Consider the following 22,337-nt stretch of genomic DNA (forward strand, 5'->3'; position numbering starts at 1 on the left):
TGCATTTAAATTTTAATAAGCTGAAAATATAAATATTTTAAAATCACCAACTATTTTAAAATAACTGTAACTAAATGTAATATTGCCACTAAGGACAAAGTAACAGTTACACTACTATTAATGCTAAATTTACAGAGAATAAAAGCACTTAAGCAGCCATATAAAATGTTGAATAAAGATGCACTTATAATAAGTATTGTGGTAAATCTACGTCTATTTGTAACTGACAATTATTGTTAAAGTCACTAAAACACTAAAAAACCCTATAACACGTTACAAACTTTTTGAGCTGTTTATGGGTCCTCCTTCATCCAAAAAGTGTAGTCCCTCCTTCTGCTCTTTTCAGTCACTCAAGCCCTGACAGACTTTCTGACTCAGGACACGAAGAGGCTGAAACAAAAATCTCACTGGTTTTCCAGCTTCTGCATTATGACACAGAACTTAATCACCATATAGCTCTATACAGATTTGTTTAGCACAACATTCCATTATCACCATGGCAATAAAGTGGTAGGCTTTTTATATGTTTTTCCACTGGGTGATGATTATTATTTTTCTCATTTTATTTGTGCTTCGAGCATATATTTTTGAAAATGAAACATAGTTACTTCTTAGAACAGAAAACGCAAGTTAATGCAGTGTTTTTTTTAGAACTCCTATGTGTATAGTTAGTAACAGGCTTTCACATCCCTAGCCAAATTCAGAAATGAACAGTAAGGTAATGTCATTTGGACTCCTATACACTCACATCTACTTACACCCTAATCCCACTGGTCAAGATAGACTAAGATAGGAGAAACTAGAGAAAAGAGAAAGACTGTGAAATTAAAATAGGACAAAGACTTCTTTTACTTACACCTTTTGATATGTTCCTGTTGTTTTCAAGCGCAGTAAGAATTTCTGCCTGACAAAAGAATGCTGTGAGTATGAGATGTGGGATCTGTTCCTGAAGACTGCCTCAAGTGAACTAATCTGGGTGAGACACTGCAGACAAAAACATCTGCCACAGCGAAACTGCAACTCTAACTTGAATTGTTGCAACAAATACGTTCAGAGCATCAGAAGACCGTCTATGGACACAGTCAAGATTTTCTCTGTATTTGACTAACCTCCATGTTTGACCTTACTAGTACATCTACACTCCTGCTATTGTTTGGTGCTAAGAACGTGGTGAGCTCCACACTCCACTCACTTTTCTGCCCACTTCCTGTCAGTTCATCTAGACACGTCAGAATTCATCAAGAATATTTGGGTATCCCACATCTTATGTCATCCAGTTGGGTAGCATCCATGGTCATGATTTCAGCTTGCCACATGTAGAGACTTACATCTGCATGAGTGCCAGACTTAACTTCTGAGAGCAGTTTATAAGACAATAAGGGCTTTGTGGAGCTTGACAGAGATCAAAAGAAAAATATGTGAAATTTAGAAGTTTCTAGCACATTAGATTTTATCAACTAAAGAAAAATAGAGCTCAGTAACTATTCTTACTTCTGAGAGGAGGTTTATGATTTTCAGGAAAGCTTTCCAGTATACTGTCAACTCCTTGCAAAGGTTAAGGTTCTTGAGAAGGTACCTGAACTGCTAGTGTCATAATTTAAAGCAGAAGTGGTCAAGTACTTGCCGAAGTTCTAGTGCTTTAATTACTCCAGTGCCTTCTTCATCATATAGAGAAAATGTCTGAGAAGCACGATTTCAAATTACAACCTAGACAGACCACAAAAGACAAGTCTTTTTTAGCAGTTCCTATGGAAATGAGGCCTGCATGCTTTTTACTTACAGATTTTTTTGTTATACATAGAGAAACAAATAAACAAAAATTTCCAGAACCTTTCTTAGTTTGAAGTTTTCTGTTCTTTCAAAAATGAAAGGCAATTGTTGAAATAAATCAAAACTGGCCTCTATTTCTGTGCTACATATGAATATGCAAATAAAGAACAACCTACAGTTTCAGCGGTTTTTGTTTTAGCTTTAGAACTGTTCTAAATAACAGGTTTAAAAATGTATATTTTAATGTACACAAACCTTGTCTAGTGATAAAATCAACATTACCATATGCAAAGGACATTGGAAAGGAATCCTTTGAACACTAACAAATCTTAAACTATTTGTTATAAAACTTCAAAGGTTTGTATTCATTTGTAGAAGTGTCGTAGATGGGATGTTATTTTTTCCAACTAGCTAGACTTTAAGAACTGTGCTTTCAGATCTGCCTCTAACAAAGCAAACACTTTGTTATAAACTCATGTTGTTAGACTCCCCAGTCACATGGGAGGCAGCAACTATTACACAAAAAATGACTCAGAAACAAGGGGAGAATTTTCTTATTTTCTCGTATGAAGGAAATGAGAAAAAGTTCCGCTTTTCCACAAAAAAGGCTGGCTGTCCATGCAGAAAATGTCTGAAGTTATATTGACAACCAAATGGTATCCTAAAAGATCAAAGGGATAATTTGTTCATGTCAGAAGTCATTTTGAAGTAGACAAAACTGTGACCTTCCCCATGTCCAAGGCACCTAGGGATGAGAGGACAGATACTGCCTTTTAGGATGCCAGGAGTGCCCCATTAAAATTTACCAGACGCTAACCTGGACTATTGTATTTAGCTACATCCAATTTTAATGATGCAGAGCACAGTAAGGGATTTTTCCCTTACTGTGAAAAATGCAAAGTGATTATATGAATAGTTCAGCATGCTGTTTAAGAGTTAGTCTATCTGGCCAAAAATGTTGTGATGGCCCCAGTAAGTTTACAAACATCACCAGAGTCTCCAAGAAGCATGGAAAGAGATTTCTGTAAAGAAACAGCATCTCCCACAGTATTTTGTTCTTTTTCAGTTATACCAGCAACATCATTAGTGATGTCTTTGTTGCAAGCCTGTGTTATTTTTAACTGCAGGACAAAGCCCAAAGATTGAGAATTCAGAAATGCAGCCATTGATAAAAGGGAATTTCTACCCCCATCATGTTCCCTTTACTTCCCTTGTGCTGGCAGCAACTCTCCATCTTTGCAGGCCTGCCTCTAAGGCCATGAGCTTACACTGAACCTGAAACTGCAGGTGCAGATTACATGGCTCTACATTCCTTTGTGATAGGAATGCTTCCTTCAAGGTCTTTTTGATTATTCTTTCGCATGCTTGAAAACAATGTTACTGTGACATTAAAATTTATTTACTCTACAGGCTGCTGCATTTCAGTATGCTCTGACACAACAGCCTAAGACTACTTAATATACGGCATTTTTTTTTTCATAAAGAGCTTTCAAAATTCTAGAGAAAAAGGGTTATTTTTGTAATCCTCATTTTACAGAAGGGAAAACCAGGAAACTTGCTGCTTGTCAGCTAATGTGCCTTATCTGTCTGTGTCAGAGATAGGAGTGGCCAAGAGTATAACTGCAGACAGTTGCAGAAGCCAGCTGACAGGTGCTAACTTCTGCAGCCACTATAATGTGTCCACATCCAATCATATGTCTGTATCCTCAGTTGCTACATGTTCTTTTCATCTCACACTGATAAAACCATAATGTCTGCCTGCACTAGCACGTTATATCTACCTATAGGAAGTCTCCATTTAGGAAACTCAACGGAGATATTCAAAAGATGTGACTATTTACATGCCTGCCATGCAGTTTGCAGACAACTGGTGAAGGAAAAGGGCTTTGGGGAAGAGAGTAGAGTTCAGATGATTTGCTGTTTTATTTTTCTTTTCCGATCCTTATCTTCACAAAACCTCTAGGCTTGATTTGATATGCTTGTTCTGTGAAGTTACCAGAATACAATCAAAAAGTCTGCAGTTGTCAGAACATACTATTCATACATAGGCCAAGGTTTTTTGTAACACTCCATTAATAGTAGAAAAGTTTTGAAGTCTTTGGGCTCGTCTCCAGCCAGGCAGAAGAAAGGGAATTAAAAAAATATTCCATGACCACATGAAACTTACCTTGTACAACAAATCATAAGATGTTGCAACTTTTTCTTTTATCTTAATTAAGGTCTGTTCTAAGCTGAGCGCTGCAAAGCTTGCAGGTAGTGCAGCCTGCTTTTGTCTCTGTTGGTATTTAAATGCTCTGCCATCATCAAGTGCTCTCAGGAAATCAAAATAAGAGAGCTTGCTGTCATGAATGCTGATTCCTAAGCTAAGGGAAAAAAACACAGAACAAGATATCCATGATTTTAAATAACTATCTTACTGTTGTCTGCAGTGATTAATTACTATGATTTATTATCTGTACAGCAGCAGCACTTCAAGATACGTTTGTGCTGTCAGTGTACAAATCCTGTTAACTCCAGCCCAAGCTTTCTCAGGTCTAAGCCACCAATCCCATCAATTAAATGCAACCACACTCTCAGATGCAGATTCAGACCAGTCTCCAGATGCTCAACAGGAGAACTGCTTTAGCCTGGGCTCATGTGTACAACCTTCCAGTCCATTAGCATTAATCTGGTGCTTTTTAAGCACAGCAGAATATTTTGATCACAACCTGCTGCTGAGCTTATCAACACCAACATGAACAGAGGACACGTAGTCTCTCAACCTTGTCCTTTAACCTCCTCTTCACATCACAATCTAACAGACTCTATTGAGAAGCTGATGTTCGCTGTGCTAAGTGCTGTTACTTTCCCTTGACTTTTGCTTTACAAAAATACCTTTGACTCACAGATCCTGATGAGCTACTTAAGTATGTCATCAGTATGTCACGGTTATCACCACTGCTAAAGAAAGAAGCAGTACCACACACAGTCTGGTACGCTGGTACCAAACACAAGCTCACATATACAGTACAGCTCTGTGACACATTACGTAGGTAATTCACCACAGCTGAATACATGCTCAGGATTTGTCTGCCACATAATAGGAAACAAAATCAGTTTTCACACTAAACTTCTCCTAAAGTTTGAGATGGAAAAACTTAACTTCACTCTCAACCTATGTTTCACTTTTTGTGGTTTGGCAGGCCACTAGAAAACTTTTCTACAGTTTCTTGGCCCTGGTACCAGTGGCCACAGCACAAAGGTTTTAACATGAAGTGTGGGCAATGAAATGCCTAACTGAGGGCAGGACTCAGCCCCACTGCATTTCAGGCACTGGCCCTCCCTTCCTTTGATACATCATCCCCTGAGCTGCACAGAGGGCTGGTACGTGTGGCCCAACAGCTGCTGCTGCTGATTTGCAAAGCCCCATGGCCCGTAAGGGATCCTGATCAGATCACTCGTGGTCAGACTGTACCTCTGTACCTGAGAGGCCTGCCCAAGGGCTCTGCAGGCTGCACGCACAACTTGCTGGAATTATGTCTGCTAAAATGTCTGCTGGATTGGGGACACCGGGAATTTTCATGTTCTGTCACATTGGAAACTCAGTGGGTTACATAGCTGACTACAGATAGCTCTGGGTAACAACACTGAATGTATTTTTGCATCACATATCAGCATGGGGAAAGATGAGCTCTTGCATATGATTTTTTATTTTTTTTTCCAGAGAACTTGAGTTACCAGTCTAAATTAACTTTTATTCAAAGATGGATAGTTTACCATAAAAAGACTGGAATTAAGGCAATTTTCACATATGCAGAAAATATGTGAGAGTAAGGGTTATTTAGCATGAAAGATTAAGATGAAATGAATAGCATTAACCATAACATGAAAAGCTACTTTCCTTCACTGTCATATGACTTGTGACTTCCTAATGAAAAGACACAGTGTATTTTAAGCAAGGACTTCAAACCTGCCTAATGAACCTGTAGAATTATTTACCACAAGGGAGTACAATAGCATCAGCTTGCTCTACACTTACCCAGTGTAAATCCAGTGTAGTCAGTTAATGGAATTTCCTACCATGCAAAGACAAACAGAGTCTCCAGAGTACAGTATGCTTTGGGGATTTTTGATACAGGTTTATTGGCTCCCATGGAATTGTTACAGATTGACCTTTAGAGTTACCAGCCATGGAGAGGATTTCAATACATTTTAATAATTTTATAGACAATCATCATAACTGTAGATAATTTGCACACATGTAATAAGCAAGCAGCTACTAAACTGCAGGTGAAAGGCTGGGATTTTTTAGTCTTTCATTAAGCTTTTTTTTTTTTTTTTTTTGTCAGAATTATGGTCAAGGCAACACCTAGTGAGCCAAGCCTTCACATAGAAGATGGCCTCACCATGCAACCCGATTTTCCTGTGTAAAAATGAATTACTGTAATGTATTTTCATCATCTGTTTCCACAGTAAATCACTGGAGACCAATGCCTCAGCTACCACTCACCAGAATATCCAGTTACTAGAATGTCTAATTAATGGTGAGAGCTAGTAAAACAAAGAGGAAGCTTTATGAAACAGGCTGGAAAAGAAATTAACTATAGACCCCATATCTGCTACTAAGAAAAAAAAAATCAAGAGCCCTGATTTTGCATCTTGCAGCTGCACAGCACTCCCACATACCACCCATGTCAAGCTGGTTCCAATATTGGAGACAGTGTGTGGAAAAGGAAATAATCAACACCATTTCAGCGGAGAAATAAATTGCCAAGTGGGCATTAAAATTTTAGTAATAAAACTAAATGCATATGCTAATCTACTCAGTATTATTTAGAAAAGACTATTTTGGATCAAGAAATGAATAATCTGCACAAAATTACAATGAATGGAGGTGTTTATCATCAAGAGGTCTTTGAGAAAGAAACAAGCAGCAGATTCCTATTAAGGCTTCAATTCGTAAAAAGTTTATCACCCAATTAAAGGTGAACTGTGAAAAGTCTTTGTTAATTTTATTTCAAAAAGAGTCTGGTCTGTCAGGCTCTGGAAAACAAAACCCAGTGCTGCCACGCATATGACCTCTGAGAGGCTGTTTAGGGCAGAAAACCCCACCTACCTGAAGCTGGAGCAGGTCCTTTGTGTTCCTCAGCCTCTACAAAGAGAATTTTCCTCTTGCTCATATTAACACACTGAATTAAAAGCATAGTTTTGCATAGCAGCAGCATTGGATTACTTGAAAGCTATTGCTATTTTATAACCTGATTTAATTCTGCTTTTGTTTGGAACAGGGTCTCTTTCACCCCTTTGCTGTATTACTCTGAAATAAATAAATAAAATTAGCAAACAAATGCACAGATTCAAAGCAAACCGTCGTTATGTAAGCAGACTTTTCACTCTCATTACCTGTACAACCAATTGCTGGCCTAAAAATATTTCTCACTCATATGCATTTTTAAGCATATAGCTATCTCTGTTAGTTTTAACAAGGCTTCCAATATGCTTAACATTAGATACAAGATTATAGGTTTTGCTGGGTGTGACCAAAGAGATCACTGGAAGATAATCACACAAACCTGTTTAGAAGACTCCGTAACTGATCATGATCAAGGTAGCAGTTGAATTCTTGTAGTATCCTGTGCAGGTCAAATGCTGTTACACAGCCATCTCTATTTTTATCCATTTTATGAAAGGCCTTGAAATCTTGGAAGTAATCTCTAAATTTATCCCAGAAAGAGAAGAGATGTTTATTTTAGCTCATTTGTTACATCACATGAAAACGATACAAACAAATACACAAAATAGGGGTGGAAGGGCAGAGAAAGATTTTGAGCTTATTTGTGTGTGGTAAATTCATATGATTTATTCAAAGACTGCTAAATTGTTCACAAATAAACCTCATTCCCCCTCCCCCCTTTTTATTTGCATGTGGAATTGCATAGCCAAAATCTCCCACTGTAAACAAATGTTACTTGGGTGATTAAGTGGTTACTCTCCCCATTCAGAACTGTAGATAGAAAATACAGTCCTCTCTTTTAAAGCCTGTTTGATCAGAGTTACAAAATACTGGTAAAATTATGAGGGCTTGGCAGCATAATTCATGCAGTTTGAAGCTCCTGGAACTTTGATAACAGTCAGAAGAACTGTTTTACAAAAAGTTAAACCTGAGCAAAACTGGGAATAGCACAGGGCCTGACCCTTGCCCAAGGGAAGAAATGCAGAGCTTCTGCTGACTCATGTGGACTTCAGATCAGCATTCAAACTTTTTTCTGAGATATTGATTATCGATTGGCTATTGACACATGATCAAATTCAGACCTCAAAATCCTGACTATGCCTTCCACTTTATTTCGTCTCTCATATTTCACTGACATTGGGGACCTTTTGATCAAAGTTTGGAAACCCCAAATATCCCTCTCCTCCTCATTCAACAAAAACCTCTCCACATTTGGGCTCAGGAGGATAAGGCAGGTATAAATATCTTTCCTTTCTGCATGTTTTCAACCAGCAAAATCTCTTCAGATTAATGAAAGGTCAAACTAGTTGTAAACTGTGCCTTGAAGTGGATTACCAAGTATACATAAATTAGCTACATATATTCAGCACTTACAAGGGGATACCCTGATGGCAAAACCAACAGGTTTTAATCTGGGTTAATAACTACAGCTGCTCTCCATTTGCTTTGGGATTGCTCTTTCTGACAGCCCTAGGGTACAGAGCACAGAGGCTGGGTTCTTCACAGAATCGGGATTTGTACTATAAAAGACATATTACAGCGATAACACTGTTCAGCCATGTAACCCACATGATCCAGCGTGATTGCCTCAGTCCCTCAACAAGCTGGGCTGTGGATCTAACAACTCAGACCAGTTCACTCAGCTTCTTGTTAAGCCACCACCAATCAAGCAGCACCCGATCCTTACATCTTCTCCTTTGTATGAGTAAGGCTAACAGGGAGCAGCACTCAGTAAGTCTTTTCAGTGCTCTCATGGATCTGCTCAGCAGCATCTGATCTCACCTCCAGTTACTGGTACTGTCTTTCCTTTCACAGCATTGCAGAATCCTTGATTTTCCATTTGTTTTCAAGAAGCTGTAAGTTCAGTACAGACTTTACAAGAACAATACATTTTCCTTGCCAATTGTTTTTCCTAAGAATCCATCCTTTTGGAGTTTGCACTTCTTATGAACAAAGAATAATTTCCCCACAGCCCTTGGGGTACAGGTAACACCATTGTGTATGCAAACAGCATCATCTACCTTAAAAAATCTGAATTATAATATGACTTTGGTGGGTTGTTACCAATTTATTATATGCTTCAGACCCATTGTACCTTCCAATATTATATGGACTAAATTAGGTGTACTGGGAATCTCTGCCTAACAAAGTTTCAATGGGAATAAACTATTTTTGAAAAACATTCCTCAAATTTGGTGAAAGTATGGATCACTTCTCAACTTCACAGCTTCCTTAACTGTCTTTTAAAAGTCTCACCATTAAATTTAGGATATTTGAATTGGAGTAACATGTTAAAATCCTTCATTCTCTACAAATCTTTCCAGGTCCAAGATGCTGAACAGTGCATCACTGTTAGACAGAATTTTTGGGACTTCATATGCAAACAAATTCAGCATTAGTATATGCCATAACATGTTCTGATGTTGAATTCAATCCAAATGCAGATTCAGGTTAATGCCCAAGTCAATTACTTACAACAGGTTCCGATGTACTGACACATGGTGTTTTCTTTCACATTTTTCAAAGGTCTCATGAGCCTCCTGTACTCTGTGAGGCATATCAGATCATAATACATTGACAACACCATGCTGTTACCTCTAAAGTGAATGCAGAAAATTTTGATCTGAGTTTGTCAGATGGGCTTGGTGTGCAATGGCCCTTGCTGCCCAGCAGGTTGTAACCTGCACGACTTTCTGCACTGTCATCTTCTGTACAGCTTCTCCAAACCCAGCCCACCTTCTTCTGAAATAGGACTATTCTCTTTTTTTTTTTTTTTTTTTCAACCATATTTCCAGGTATTATGTCATCATTCTCTGTGTTGCTGTCAAGAGTAGGCTCAATGAATGCTCTAGAAAGTACGTTTTTGATTAGTAATTATTTCTCCAACTTAAACTTTATTGTAAAATTGAATGGTTTTGGTTAAAGAAGAGTGTAAAGTCACACAAATTTTATATTCTGCAAGCTGGTCCTTTTTATTATTATTTTTTTTTTTTCTCATGGTTACAAAGTGATTTGTGTCAGCTCTGACCATAACAGACCAATAAACAAATATGTGGCATTTCTTACAATCACATTGCAGAGCCAGAGCTCTGCTCTCTTAGTCTTTACCTAGAATTACGGTGTTCACAAGTGCCCTAGAAGCATATGACATGCATTTCCACTAATTCTTTTTTTGAATAATACTATCCATAAGCCATTTTTTGAAGATTTTGTCTACCTTTTAGCATGAATACATGTAAGGCAAGTAGTTGTCTTTATAAATGCCGTACATTTGGAGTGTTGGAACTAGAGGTCCCTTCCAACCCAAGGTATTCCATGACTCAGGAATACTTTTCCCAATTTTACAGCCCAGTATTTTGTGTGGTAACTCAAAAGCTACTTGCAGAGATTGTCAGTGCGATATGAACTTTTATGGAACATTCACGGTGCTAACAGGCTTCTGGACACCCTCATTATCTTTGTGTATGACATATTTGTAACAAATCCCTTCTATCATTTTTCCAGTTAATCTTTTTTTGCTATCTCACTGTCCTTACATTCGTATTTGTCTAATCCTACTTTTTCAGATTCCCCACAGTTTTTCTCCCTACTCAACATTTTCAGTATCTATTTAAGCATGCGCAGCTGCTTCAAGTAAATAGCTTTTCTAACACTTTCCTTTGAAGACAAGAAAAGGATTTAAGCCTGAAGGAAGTCGTCTCAAGCAGAATCTCCTGTACAGTAATTTAAAGATGCATAGTGTTAAACCCTTGTCTTCCAAGGAAATCACTTGGATCCAGCAGAAGAATCTGAATTTACATAAAATGTTTATTTGTATTCATAAAAAATATACATTTTATGTGTGTGCATTTTCCTGAAAATATCCTTTATAGGACAGTAAATATAGGACAGTATCTGTCCTGAAAGATACACTTAGCCCCATTTATATAAGGACAATATCAGCAGCCTGCCTTTTGACATTCCTGTTGTTAATTGGCTCCTCCATTTCTAAACTTCACAACATTATTCCTATGTGATCCAGCTGCTTTATGAGCTTCTCTCTCATAAACAGAAGAATGTTCCTAAAAGCACAAATTGTGGTGAAAATAAAGTTTTATTTTCTGTGTCTACTTTATTTCAGACATTAAAGATTTCTGGGCATGATCTCTTACAGTTCCTTCATCAGCTTCACTTCTTTAATCAAGCCCAGAGCAAGATATATTTTAGACGTAATACTATCTCTTTCTGAGCATAAACTTAAACTACTGTGTTTATCTTCACTTTCCAAATAATTTCATATAATCCTTTAGTAGGAATTAGATTCTTGGTAGACACCCTCAGTTTCAGTAGTCTGTCTTTGTAAGTGGAGATTCATAAGCCAAATTTTGAAGGTAACATTGAGCACCAGTTTTGAATTTCGAGGTGTTTTCTCTCAGCCTGCCATCCCTTCTGCAGCTTGTGCGCAGAATCTCTGCTTTGTTGCATGGTTGGTTTGTGCAACCTCATACAGATCTGGGAGTGTATGGGGTACTCTGTGTTGTTTTTGCTTACCCAGTTGCAAGGTGTTACAGCAACGTTATTTCTTATAGCTGCTGCAGTATTTCCAAATTCCTGGACATAATCTGAACCTGTGAATTTTCATAAATTTTTGTATTTTTCACTTTTGTTACTTCTTACTGATATCTCTGAAGGGTCTCTTCAAAACTGTGTTATTTCGTTTCATGACATGTGGCATGTCCTCTTCCCCTCTGATGTTTTCTACTATCCCTTACAACTGTCCTAGCTTGACTAAACAGATTTTTCCTTTTTTTTTTTTTTTTAAAAAAAAAGAAGAAGAAAAAAAAAAGAATAAAAAAAACACACCCTACCTTCCTGACGTCTTTTCAGTAGCTTTGTATCTTGGATTCCAATCAGCATCTGATCCCTTAAAATGGAATCTCTCAAAATGTCATAACTACTTGACTGATTCATTATTTTAAAATCAGACAAAAGTTCTTCAAAGAATTCCTCCCTCTGCATTCTCATACAAAACCTGTGTCTTTCAAAAGTTCACGCTTCCTTGGGAGTGCAATATTGAACTTTCAGTAGCTGCATGGATTGCCCTTTCACCCTGCCATTAAAAACACTGATAGCTTCTACTGTAATATTCCAAAAAATAGTAAAGCTTATTTATGATGAATTTAGCCATTGTATATAGGTTTCAAAGCGTGATGTGAATCTTTTCAAGGAAACTGCATATTGCCAGCATGTTTTAGAGTCTCTAAAAGTCCCTAAAGAGCTATCACCTTTTCTCTCACTTTCAAATCTCTTTTTTCTAGTTAATACCCTCCTCTATTTCACATTCTGCTCCTGTTACCTTATAAGATTCAAGACAAAACTTGTATTGGAAAGAACGTAGAAGGATACTATAAAAGATACACATCAGAGTGGTGCCATTGCACTCAAGATAGCTTTACTGTCTTGAATCTCCATGTATCTAATTAATAACTAACTAGTTTAGACTCCTTCAACCTCCTCTTAGATATGAGACCCTAAAGATCCAATATCTGCTAATTGGATCTATGGGTTTTAACTTATTATGTTCAGAAGCCTACAGATGGGTGCTGCGCCTCAGCACCCCAAGAGACCAAGACAGTCTCACCTAGGAAGCAGCATACAGTAACGTGAAAACCAAAAAAAAATCCTGACTACCATATGGGCACTTTGTGTTTTCACTGAGATATCATTCTGCTTCTCCCTTGGAAGATTGTTTAGCATTGCACCTCCCATCTTGCAAGAGTGTGCTTTTAAGATGTGATATGGTCCACATTGTACCCTCATTGCAAAAAAAGATTCTGGACTCCTCTACAATTGTATGTTATTTTCAGTGCCATGCTGTTAAATGATAGCTCTTTGCCACCACTATTATCTCCCACTTGAATATTCCCAATGAAAGCAAAGGCTGAGGTAGAAGTCAAAACAGTTTTTCAAATTCATATTTTTGGAAAATTGAGGTATTCAACATTTTTGCACTCATTAAATATTTCTAAGCAACAATTATTCCACTTACAGCAGTAAATATGTGCATGGAGAAAATGAGGATTAAAACCATAGATCAGACTACATTGCCAAAAAAAAAAAAAATCTTGCAAATGTTTTGCATTTTTCTTGAAAAGCTGGAGAGCCACTGTTCAATGTCTGTTTCTAATTTGGGCGATTTGTTCCTGTGAGTTACAACAAAAGAAAGAGGAAAAAAAGTGCACAGCGACATGTTTTGATTTGTAAGACACACAGAGCTTTTGTCTGCCTCACATTGTGTACTCACAGGGCACTGAAACTGCTCCAAAGCCATTAGGGTGAGGTTCACAGCCCTTGCAGAGAGCCTGAAGAAAGGACAAGGGCTGGATTCAGTCACTGTGCAAATAGTACTGAGAGAGCTTAAGCAAGATCACGGAAGGGGTACAGTGTTCCCAGTGGTACTAAAGTGGGTTCTTTCACAGCAACTTCATGCAACTGTCTCCTTCCAATCAGAATTTGACAGGAATCAGTGAAATGAATTGTTTTTCCAGTTCTTTCAGAATAAAATGGAGGCTGAGGACCAGATGGATCACCAGGGTTAGATTTTGCAGCCACTGCATCTACTTTTCTGACCAACAGATCTTCTTATACCGACTTTTATAGTAGGAGGGCACAGTGCCCACCTTCACTTGCCATATCTCATCTGCTCTATTTGGTCCTGGATTGAAAGGCTGACCCTTGGTTAGATTGCTTCACAGTGATGTCAAAGCCACTACATGATTGCATTTCATTTGTCAGACAATGGCTCAGGTGTAAGAGTCACTTATGGCTTTCTGAGGCCTCATGTAAAATCTGAGGAGTTCAAAGGCCTGGATTCGACTTCTCTTGCTCTTCCTGTTTTAAGAGAGGAAAAATGAGACAGGAACCACTATGACAGGACTGCTCCCTCTGGCCAGGAATTGGGTGGGATGTATGGCAGACAAGAGAACATTCAGCAGAACCAAAAGATGAGAATAGATAACAAGACTTAGTTTTGCAAACCATAAGTGGTTAAGATGTGAATCCATTTCCAGGTTAGCCACAGGTGCCAGAAATTTGAAAAGATTAAGAACAGAACTGGATGTTTTATGTATCTGAATCAAGAAGAGCCAGTATCTAACAAATAATTATAATGCAATTTTTGAAAAGGATATGGAAGTCCTGCCTGCAGGCTTACCCAAATTCTATAATAACCCAGGATTAGACAGCCATAGTGCAGGGGCAGAATATTCCACATCCATTGACTAGTAGGCTATTCCACCTCAACTAGAAATATCTGGCTCTTGTTACTACCAGGTAACTGAATCCAGTTATCCTTGGCCCAGTCTGACAATTTCTGTTCTCTTCAAAATTATAATAAAGAAGTCACTATGCACTTTTATGTATGAATTTGTGTGTATAATTGCCATATACGTAGGTATATACATAGTTGCTTTACCTTAGGTTCTCAAAACTAAACAATTGTAAAAGATGTGAACCTGACACAATTTCACATTACTATTTTATTTTTACCCTGCATGTCTTCCCAGTTGAATTAATTACTCTCCACCTGCTTCAGGGTGAGGATGTGCTTCTTTGAATCTCTCTGCACAATTTCTGCTTGTCTTACAGCATTTTCTCTACTTGCAGAATTGCTCTTTTATAGCTCTACAGGTAGGGAGGCCTTGCACTAAACAGGTTAGAAGTTGAAAGCTGCTGACCAAAAGAGCTCTTCATCCAAGTTTAAGACTACAGACAATCAGCTGGTACAACAAATTTCACAGAATTTCACAGAATTTTCTAGGTTGGAAGAGACCTCAAGATCATCGAGTCCAACCTCTGACCTAACGCTAACAGTCCCCACTTAAACCATTTCCCTAAGCTCTACATCTAAACGTCTTTTGAAGACTTCCAGGGATGGTGACTCCACCACTTCCCTGGGCAGCCTGTTCCAGTGCCTCACAACCCTTTCAGTGAAGAAGTTCTTCCTAACATCTAACCTAAAACTCCCCTGGCTCAACTTAAGCCCATTCCCCCTCGTCCTGTCACCAGGCATGTGGGAGAACAGGCCAACCCCCACCTCGCTACAGCCTCCCTTGAGGTACCCATAGAGAGCGATAAGGTCGCCCCTGAGCCTCCTCTTCTCCAGGCTGAACAAGCCCAGCTCCCTCAGCCGCTCCTTATAGGACTTGTTCTCCAGGCCCCTCACCAGCTTCGTCGCCCTTCTCTGAACCCGCTCAAGCATCTCCATGTCCTTCTTGTAGCGAGGGGCCCAAAACTGAACACAGTACTCGAGGTGCGGCCTCACCAGAGCTGAGTACAGGGGGACGATCACCTCCCTAGCCCTGCTGGTCACACTGTTCCTGATACAAGCCAGGATGCCGTTGGCCTTCTTGGCCACCTGAGCACACTGCTGGCTCATATTCAGCCGACTATCCACCATCACTCCCAGGTCCTTCTCTGCCTGGCAGCTCTCCAACCATTCCTCTCCCAGCCTGTAGCTCTGCTTGGGGTTATTGCGCCCCAGGTGCAGGACCCGGCACTTGGCCTTGTTGAACTTCATGCAGTTGACCTCAGCCCATCGGTGCAGCCTATCCAGATCCTCCTGCAGAGCTTTCCTACCCTCAAGCAGATCGACACACGCATATAGCTTGGTGTCATCTGCAAACTTACTGAGGGTGCACTCGATGCCCTCGTCCAGAAGAGCCCAATATGACACAGTTTGGGTCTAAGTTTTACAACAGACAGTTATAAATACAATAACAAGCAATGCCTATAGCACAGCAGCTGCCTAACCATCTCTGCTGTATATTATGTGAATATTTTACAGGTGGAATGCACATTGATACCTGTGTGCATCATGAATACCGTTTATGACACTGGGAACTGCAATGCAGGTAGGAGAGCTGTGATGCTAAAAAGAAAGGAGAGCTTTGTCCTTGATTCCTTCAGCCTATCTGGGACACTGAAAAAACAGTATTAAGGAAAAAAAAAAAAAAAAAAAAAAGGTAAAAAGCCAAAAGCCTTAGCATACAGGGTCTCTGTGGTGTTTGTTTTTTTTTGTTTGTTTGTTTGTTTGTTTTTCCTTTTTCTTCTTCTTTTTTTTTTTTCTTCTTCTTGTTTGTTTAATGAGTTAAACGTATTTCTCTTTATCTGCAAGACAAGACTTCTCTTCTTTGTTTATGAGTATATTGCCTTTACCAAAAATGTCATGGGGAATTAACATTATTATCAACAATAATTTATTAGCTCCCACAACATGTAGATCCTTTCCAAGCACAAACCAAATCTGTACTCTTGGAGGTTATGTTTTTACATGTGTTTTGTTCCTGAGGGTTTATAGTCCTAAATACAAAATACTTCAGAAGAAGAGTAAAAGCATGAGCAGAAAACACGATAAGCATCCAAATGGTGTCTGTCTACAACCTGGAAATATAAGGTTTTAACATCATTTTAGTGGGACAGAGGATTATCCTGTTGCCTCATTTTGCTGGCAAGTGTGGGAATCCTATAGCAGCAGCAGGCTAATCACTGCTGACTCACTAGGGCAAGCATGGATCATTAGACTCCACTGTAAGTAGGATATCATTGTGTCATTTGTTTGTCAAATGCTCTTCTCAGGAGCAATGACCTATTAACTCTGAGTGTTGATTTTGTGTGAGGCAGAGACTCCTCTTGCTTAGAGATAAGATGTTTATTTCTCCTGTATGGAGCCAGGGTCTATCCTTGTCATGGTTGTCTTTTGTTGCTTCTATGCAGCCATTTTTTGACAATTTAACTAGCTGCTAAAGGGCTGTGAAACCAACTGTGCTTGCTACTTGGCTCTCATCCAAGGGACAGGATAGATAAAGGACCAGAGTGTCCTGCACACACAATCTTTCCCGCTAAAAGAAAAGCACCTGTTGATGGTGATCCCTTAGGTCTAAGTCCATGTTGCCTGGAGCAGTCTGAGAAGAGACCTGTAGGGTGACAAATCTGCACTTGCTCTTTCCCTTCAACCTGATCTAACAGCAGTGTTCAGACTGTAACTACAAGCTGAAACTATACCAATAAACAGGCCAGGGAGTGCTCTGGACACAGAGGCCAGCTGGCACGTCTCTGCTTAGTGAACCTTCTCAGACACAAAAAGAGATCAGTTATCTGCAAACTAGCTATTGGAAACAGCCCTTGGGGCCTTCTTGTTCCCAAACTGTGCTGGGAGAGATCAGAGAGAATCGTAGTTGACATAGGCCAAAGTATGACAAGGATTGTTTTGGCGGGTTATCAGCAAAGATGATTGTGTCTGAGAATGTTTCTGGACACTCTGATTTGTCAGTATAGCTCCTGCCATGAAGTCTGTAAAATAAGTAATATACATCCATGGAGAATATGTTAAAAAAAGTCTCATGATGCACACTGGGGTAGGCTTATCTCTAGCAAATCCAGGGAATAGCGCTAAGTATAAGCCTGATCCAGTACCCTCAGAAACTCCTTTTCAGAGACTATTTGGAAAATTACATTTGTATTATACACAGTATCAGTATCATCTTAACAAACTAAACACAAACATAGGCAGTTACATGCTAAGCTTGTAAGATCAACTTACATGATCTATTTTTTAATTTTTCTTACATGCAGAGCTTTAGTGTGCTGTTGCTGCTGCTCTTCCAGCTTTGAATGCTTCTTTTATTAATTATTATAGTTTGCTTTTAAACATGTATAGATGTCCTCTGTGCTGTGTCTGCTGAGCCCTGTGTCAGCAGGTGCAAATTCTATCCCCAGTTTCTGTAAAAATTTTTGATGAGTAAGATATCCTTTTGCATCTGTATCATACCTAGAAAAAGAAATGCTATTTTTAAATAATCATGTGTTCCTCATAAAAAAGGCATTATAGATGATCTTAAGTGACATAGTAGCTCAAATCTCACTGACTTCCTTTCCTTGCAGAGGTGCCATACCACATGGAGAGTAAGTGACTTTATATGAAATTCAGAAGATAGGGCTTTGCTTTGTAATCACAGAATACACTACCCTGAGCACCAAATTGTCAGGAGTATTTTCCACCTCTCAGAACTGCTGCATTTCAGTGTCTGACTTGATACATGGAGAACTGGACTCCTGAAAATTCATCCCCAAATATCTCAAACAGGTCATGCATATCTGAGATGTTCAGAACTGTAATCATCCTTCAGAAATATGGATTTAGCCTCATAAACACTCTTCATATTGTCTTAGGTATAAACCTTTCCATAGTTTTTTTTTTCTGCAGCAGTTTCTCCCCCTGCTAGTGCTCCAATGCATGGTAATGCCTAATTTAGCCTCAGCTTCACTGTAATTCCTTTATTCAAGTTACTGACATATAAGTAAGAGATTTTAGCTATTGTATAAAAGGAGTGGCTGATGGGAGTGAAGTTGTGCAGCAGGTAACTACATGAAAAGGATACTCTTCAATGTGCCATGGCATCCATAAGGAATAGGAATGGAAAGTAAAATCTAATGGAGTAGAAAATAATTCAGAGATGAATCAGTACTAAGGAAAAAAACATATTTAATGCAGTTTGAAACCAAGAGCCAATACACTCAGGTTCTATACAGTAAGATGGAGTGACTTTTTTTTTTTTTTTTTAATAGATCTGTAACGAAGGCAGGTTTTTATATAATGTCACATACAGCTGATACCTATGCCATTTCAAACAGTCTACTCTTTGTTGATGGCAGACAAGTATTTTTACCCACTTCACAACAAATTAGTTGTCTATAAAAACATTTAATGATATTATTTGCCATTTTTACACAGCATGAAATTACCTTACTCTCTTTTGTTATGTATTTGGTATGTGGCATTTTTATTTTGATAAAATCACTTTTCTTTAGGTAGAAAATATTGTAAGCAAATTTAGTGCTCTGAGAATGAAAGGCTGGTAGCACTGACTTCAGACAAGTACAGACTGTATGGACCTCCTAGATGGAAATTTTCTGTGTATTTCCAAGCCAACCTGAGACACTTGGAACTGACTTTCATGCATCACAAACTAAGGCAAGCATTTTGTGTGTATAAAACAGAATTGATGAAAAGGAAGTTAATGTAGCTGGTGACCTTGGGCCATTGAAAGTGCCATTGAAAGAGCAAATAGACCAGTAATACTGAAATCGAGAGAAAATCCTGTCCTTGAATTCATGGGAAACTAATGTACCTAACTGTATTCTTAAGCTCAGTGTTATAAGATGTAGCCTCCTGTAACACAGTGTCATGATTAAGGTCACGATCATAACAAAATAAAAGATTTCTTGTGCAGCATAATCTATTGTCATTTGCTGCACTACCAAAGGCTTTGTAATTCTATAAAAGATACATTATTGCAAGAGCTAATTATTTAGAGTTGTCATACCTTGCCCAAAGCTTCTTAAAGTCTTCTGGAGTGACTGGAATGCCAAATCTGAACAAGACTTTTTTCAAGTCCCCTGGCTGTATAATGACATTTCCCTTACTGTCAAATTCCTGAAAATTCTGGAAGGTAAAAGAAATCATCACTAACAAGAACCAACAAGTCCAACTGTATGTTTGATCTCTCTATAAGCTTAATGAATAATGGGAATTGAGAAAGAAATATAAAATAATAATGCAATAGCACGTCCGATTTTCTTTCCTTTTTTTTTCTTTTTTTTTTTTCCTTTTTTTTTTTTTTCCTTTTTTAATTTAAAATGTCTGCCACCACCAAATTGGTTTTTTACTATTTCCTACTTGATGGATGTGCAACTCTCACAAGCTTGAATCAGGATTGACATCATAGGTCAACCAGATTAAATCAAGGTGATGTAATCTCTAAGTTTCTTATTGATGGCAGATACAAGGATTTGAGCATAAGAATTATGCTTCCAGCTGTGGGTACACCCATTGCTGAGGTATGCCAGTGGAAGATGAAGGCATTGGAAAATGGTAGACATGCAGATTTCCTTGCCAACTTCTTCTATACCTAATATGAATGAGATTTTGCCTTTTTTAAAAATCATTCATTTTACAATCTGAGACTACCAGTACAATTGTCCAATTTATGCAAAAATTTCATGAAAAAAATAAATATTAATTTGTCCTTGTACTATTCTCTTGTCCTTATATTGCAACTACGCAAAAAATTTAAAAAAATACTGAAAAAAAAATATAGGACAGTTTTGTGAGAGTCTCTTTGGATGGTGTAAATGCCCCGAATCAATCCTTCTTTGTGCAGGGCAACACTTGGAGTCAGCAAAGCAATAGGTACATGTTTGTGTACAGCACGTAATCGAATGGGCCTTGGATGAATCCCATAACTACTCTTATAACAGAAACATTAAATAAAACCAACAATAGTAAAACATGAAGTTAGTTTCAGAAATAACTGTAATAACATCTACTATATAATTAGCATTACAAAATTGAGCATTATTCAAATTGTTTTTTTCTTAACTCACACTGTAAGTTTTTATCATTAATGAGCTGTTTTGCATGGGTCTTTTTGCATATTTATAGACTATGAAGATCAACATTGAATAATGTTCTGAAATCTATTAGTGCTGCTTATTTATTTAAAGAAAACATTCTTCTTACCCTTGCTAGGTCATGCCATCTGGTTCTTGCTTTGATAACAAGGTAGTAATGAGCCTGATCACAAGCTAGCTCTGCATCTGTTATTATCTTTTTTTTTTTTTCCTCCTTCCCCCTCAGAAAATAAAAAAATAAAATAACAACTATGTTTTACATTAATGGGATCTTTAATCTCTACAAGTTTCCTTTGCCTTTCTTGTTCTTTATGGTAGTTGTAGTTTTGTTTCATAGTTTCTAAGATACCCATTAAGAACTGTTACTTCACATCTGTGCAAACAATTCTTTAAATACTGCCTTATTTCTCTAGCTGCAGTTTAGTGCAGGTTAGAGCCCGTGTGGATCATCTGTACGCATAGAAGAAAATGTTAATTATCTCTGAAAAAATTAAATTCTGGAGTGACTCCAGGAAGATTATCCTTGATTTACATCAATAACTTAGAAAAAAAATGGTCTTTGTGAACCACGAAAGCATGGCTAGTAAGTTTAGGGAGTAAGACCCACACTTGCAAACAAATTCAATCACTACTACAAGTGCCTAACTTCTGGGACCTGGTGCAGTCCTGGCAGGCAGGAAAACATGGGTGCCTCAGATCAGCATCTGGCACAGCTGTCACACTGCACAGAAAGGTGACTAAATTCACATGCTATGCAAGGACACATCTTACTGAGAATTGAGGGAATGTTATGTCTCACCGTTCTTCAAAATTGAACACCTTCCTCCACATAAGAAGATTCCTTCTTCTGGTGACCACTTCTCTTCAGCCTTTCAAAGCAGTTCCAATTACAAATTTGAGGAAAGCCTGTTCATTTCTCTTAACAGACTATGTTCTAGCACCAGTTTCTTCACTGTCTATTGCTTTATAAACAAATACTGCAGACACAAGGTTTCAGAGCCTGGTTCTGCTGCACTCAATATGCTCTCAAACAAGTGACAGAAGAATATCAAGTCTACAGAAGAGGCAAGATGCAGTAACCACATCTGGACTGCCTGCTGTGTTCTTGTACCACCCATAACATGTGCAGAAACACAGCCAGGTCCTGGAGAACTGCTACATTGCGAACTTAGGTCCTTCCGAGCTGCCAGAGCTCAGGGCTTCAGCCTTTGCTGAGGGTTCCATCTAGATTTAGACAAAAGATTGCCACAATAATCTATTTTAGGTGCCTGGAAACCTGTTGATTTTTTCCCCAGTCCCACCACTTGAGGGAAGATTCCATAAATCTAAACTATTCACCAGCAGAAATGGTCTAAAAACTTGGCTGGGAAACAGAAGAGTGTTCTGAAGGCTTTCGAACACCATATTTTCATTACTGACTTCTAAAACAGTAACTATTTGAAAAGCGAAAAACCTGGAGCTAAATCCAAACTGTTTCAATGCCTAGCTAAGTCCAAGCTGAAACAGAAATGACAGCGAGACATTAATTGGTCTCAGACTCCTACTGTTTGCAAAACCCAGTCACCACCAGTTTCCTTTCTTGGTTTAGACTGATGTCCTTGATTCACTCAGTTGTCCAATTCAGAAAAAAAGAAAAGCAAACCAAGCAGATAAATATTACTAACAGAGCCAACAGTAATGCTGTAATAGACAAATAAAAAACTGGGAAATAAGCCTATGTGTATATATCACCATTGCCACAACAGACATGAGATGCTGATCGGGAGGTTTTTCAGTCCTGCTGTACTACTGTACCTTGTCGTTATTTTTTATGAATTTCTCTATATATGTATAGTTAAACAGTTTCACACTGAGATTTTAGAACGATTTTTAGTACCTAAATGATATTCATTATTTCATAATTTCT

The 22,337-nt window shown here is 38.3% G+C and overlaps 1 protein-coding gene across 1 annotated transcript in view; it reads right to left on the reverse strand.

Moving 5' to 3' along the window:
- Positions 1-22,337, reverse strand: part of EFCAB6 (EF-hand calcium binding domain 6) — a gene marked incomplete at both ends in the record, with an annotated part of 128,582 nt that overhangs the window by 20,153 nt on the left and 86,092 nt on the right. The window contains 10 exon segments of the mRNA XM_082751721.1: positions 1,492-1,584; positions 1,587-1,593; positions 1,595-1,680; positions 3,938-4,133; positions 7,323-7,475; positions 17,562-17,566; positions 17,570-17,641; positions 17,648-17,789; positions 19,345-19,463; positions 20,541-20,627. Coding sequence (XP_082607847.1) covers positions 1,492-1,584; positions 1,587-1,593; positions 1,595-1,680; positions 3,938-4,133; positions 7,323-7,475; positions 17,562-17,566; positions 17,570-17,641; positions 17,648-17,789; positions 19,345-19,463; positions 20,541-20,627 — 960 coding nt within the window.

Source organism: Aythya marila, assembly GCF_965140915.1.
Source record: "Aythya marila genome assembly, chromosome: 1".
NCBI lineage: Eukaryota > Metazoa > Chordata > Aves > Anseriformes > Anatidae > Aythya > Aythya marila.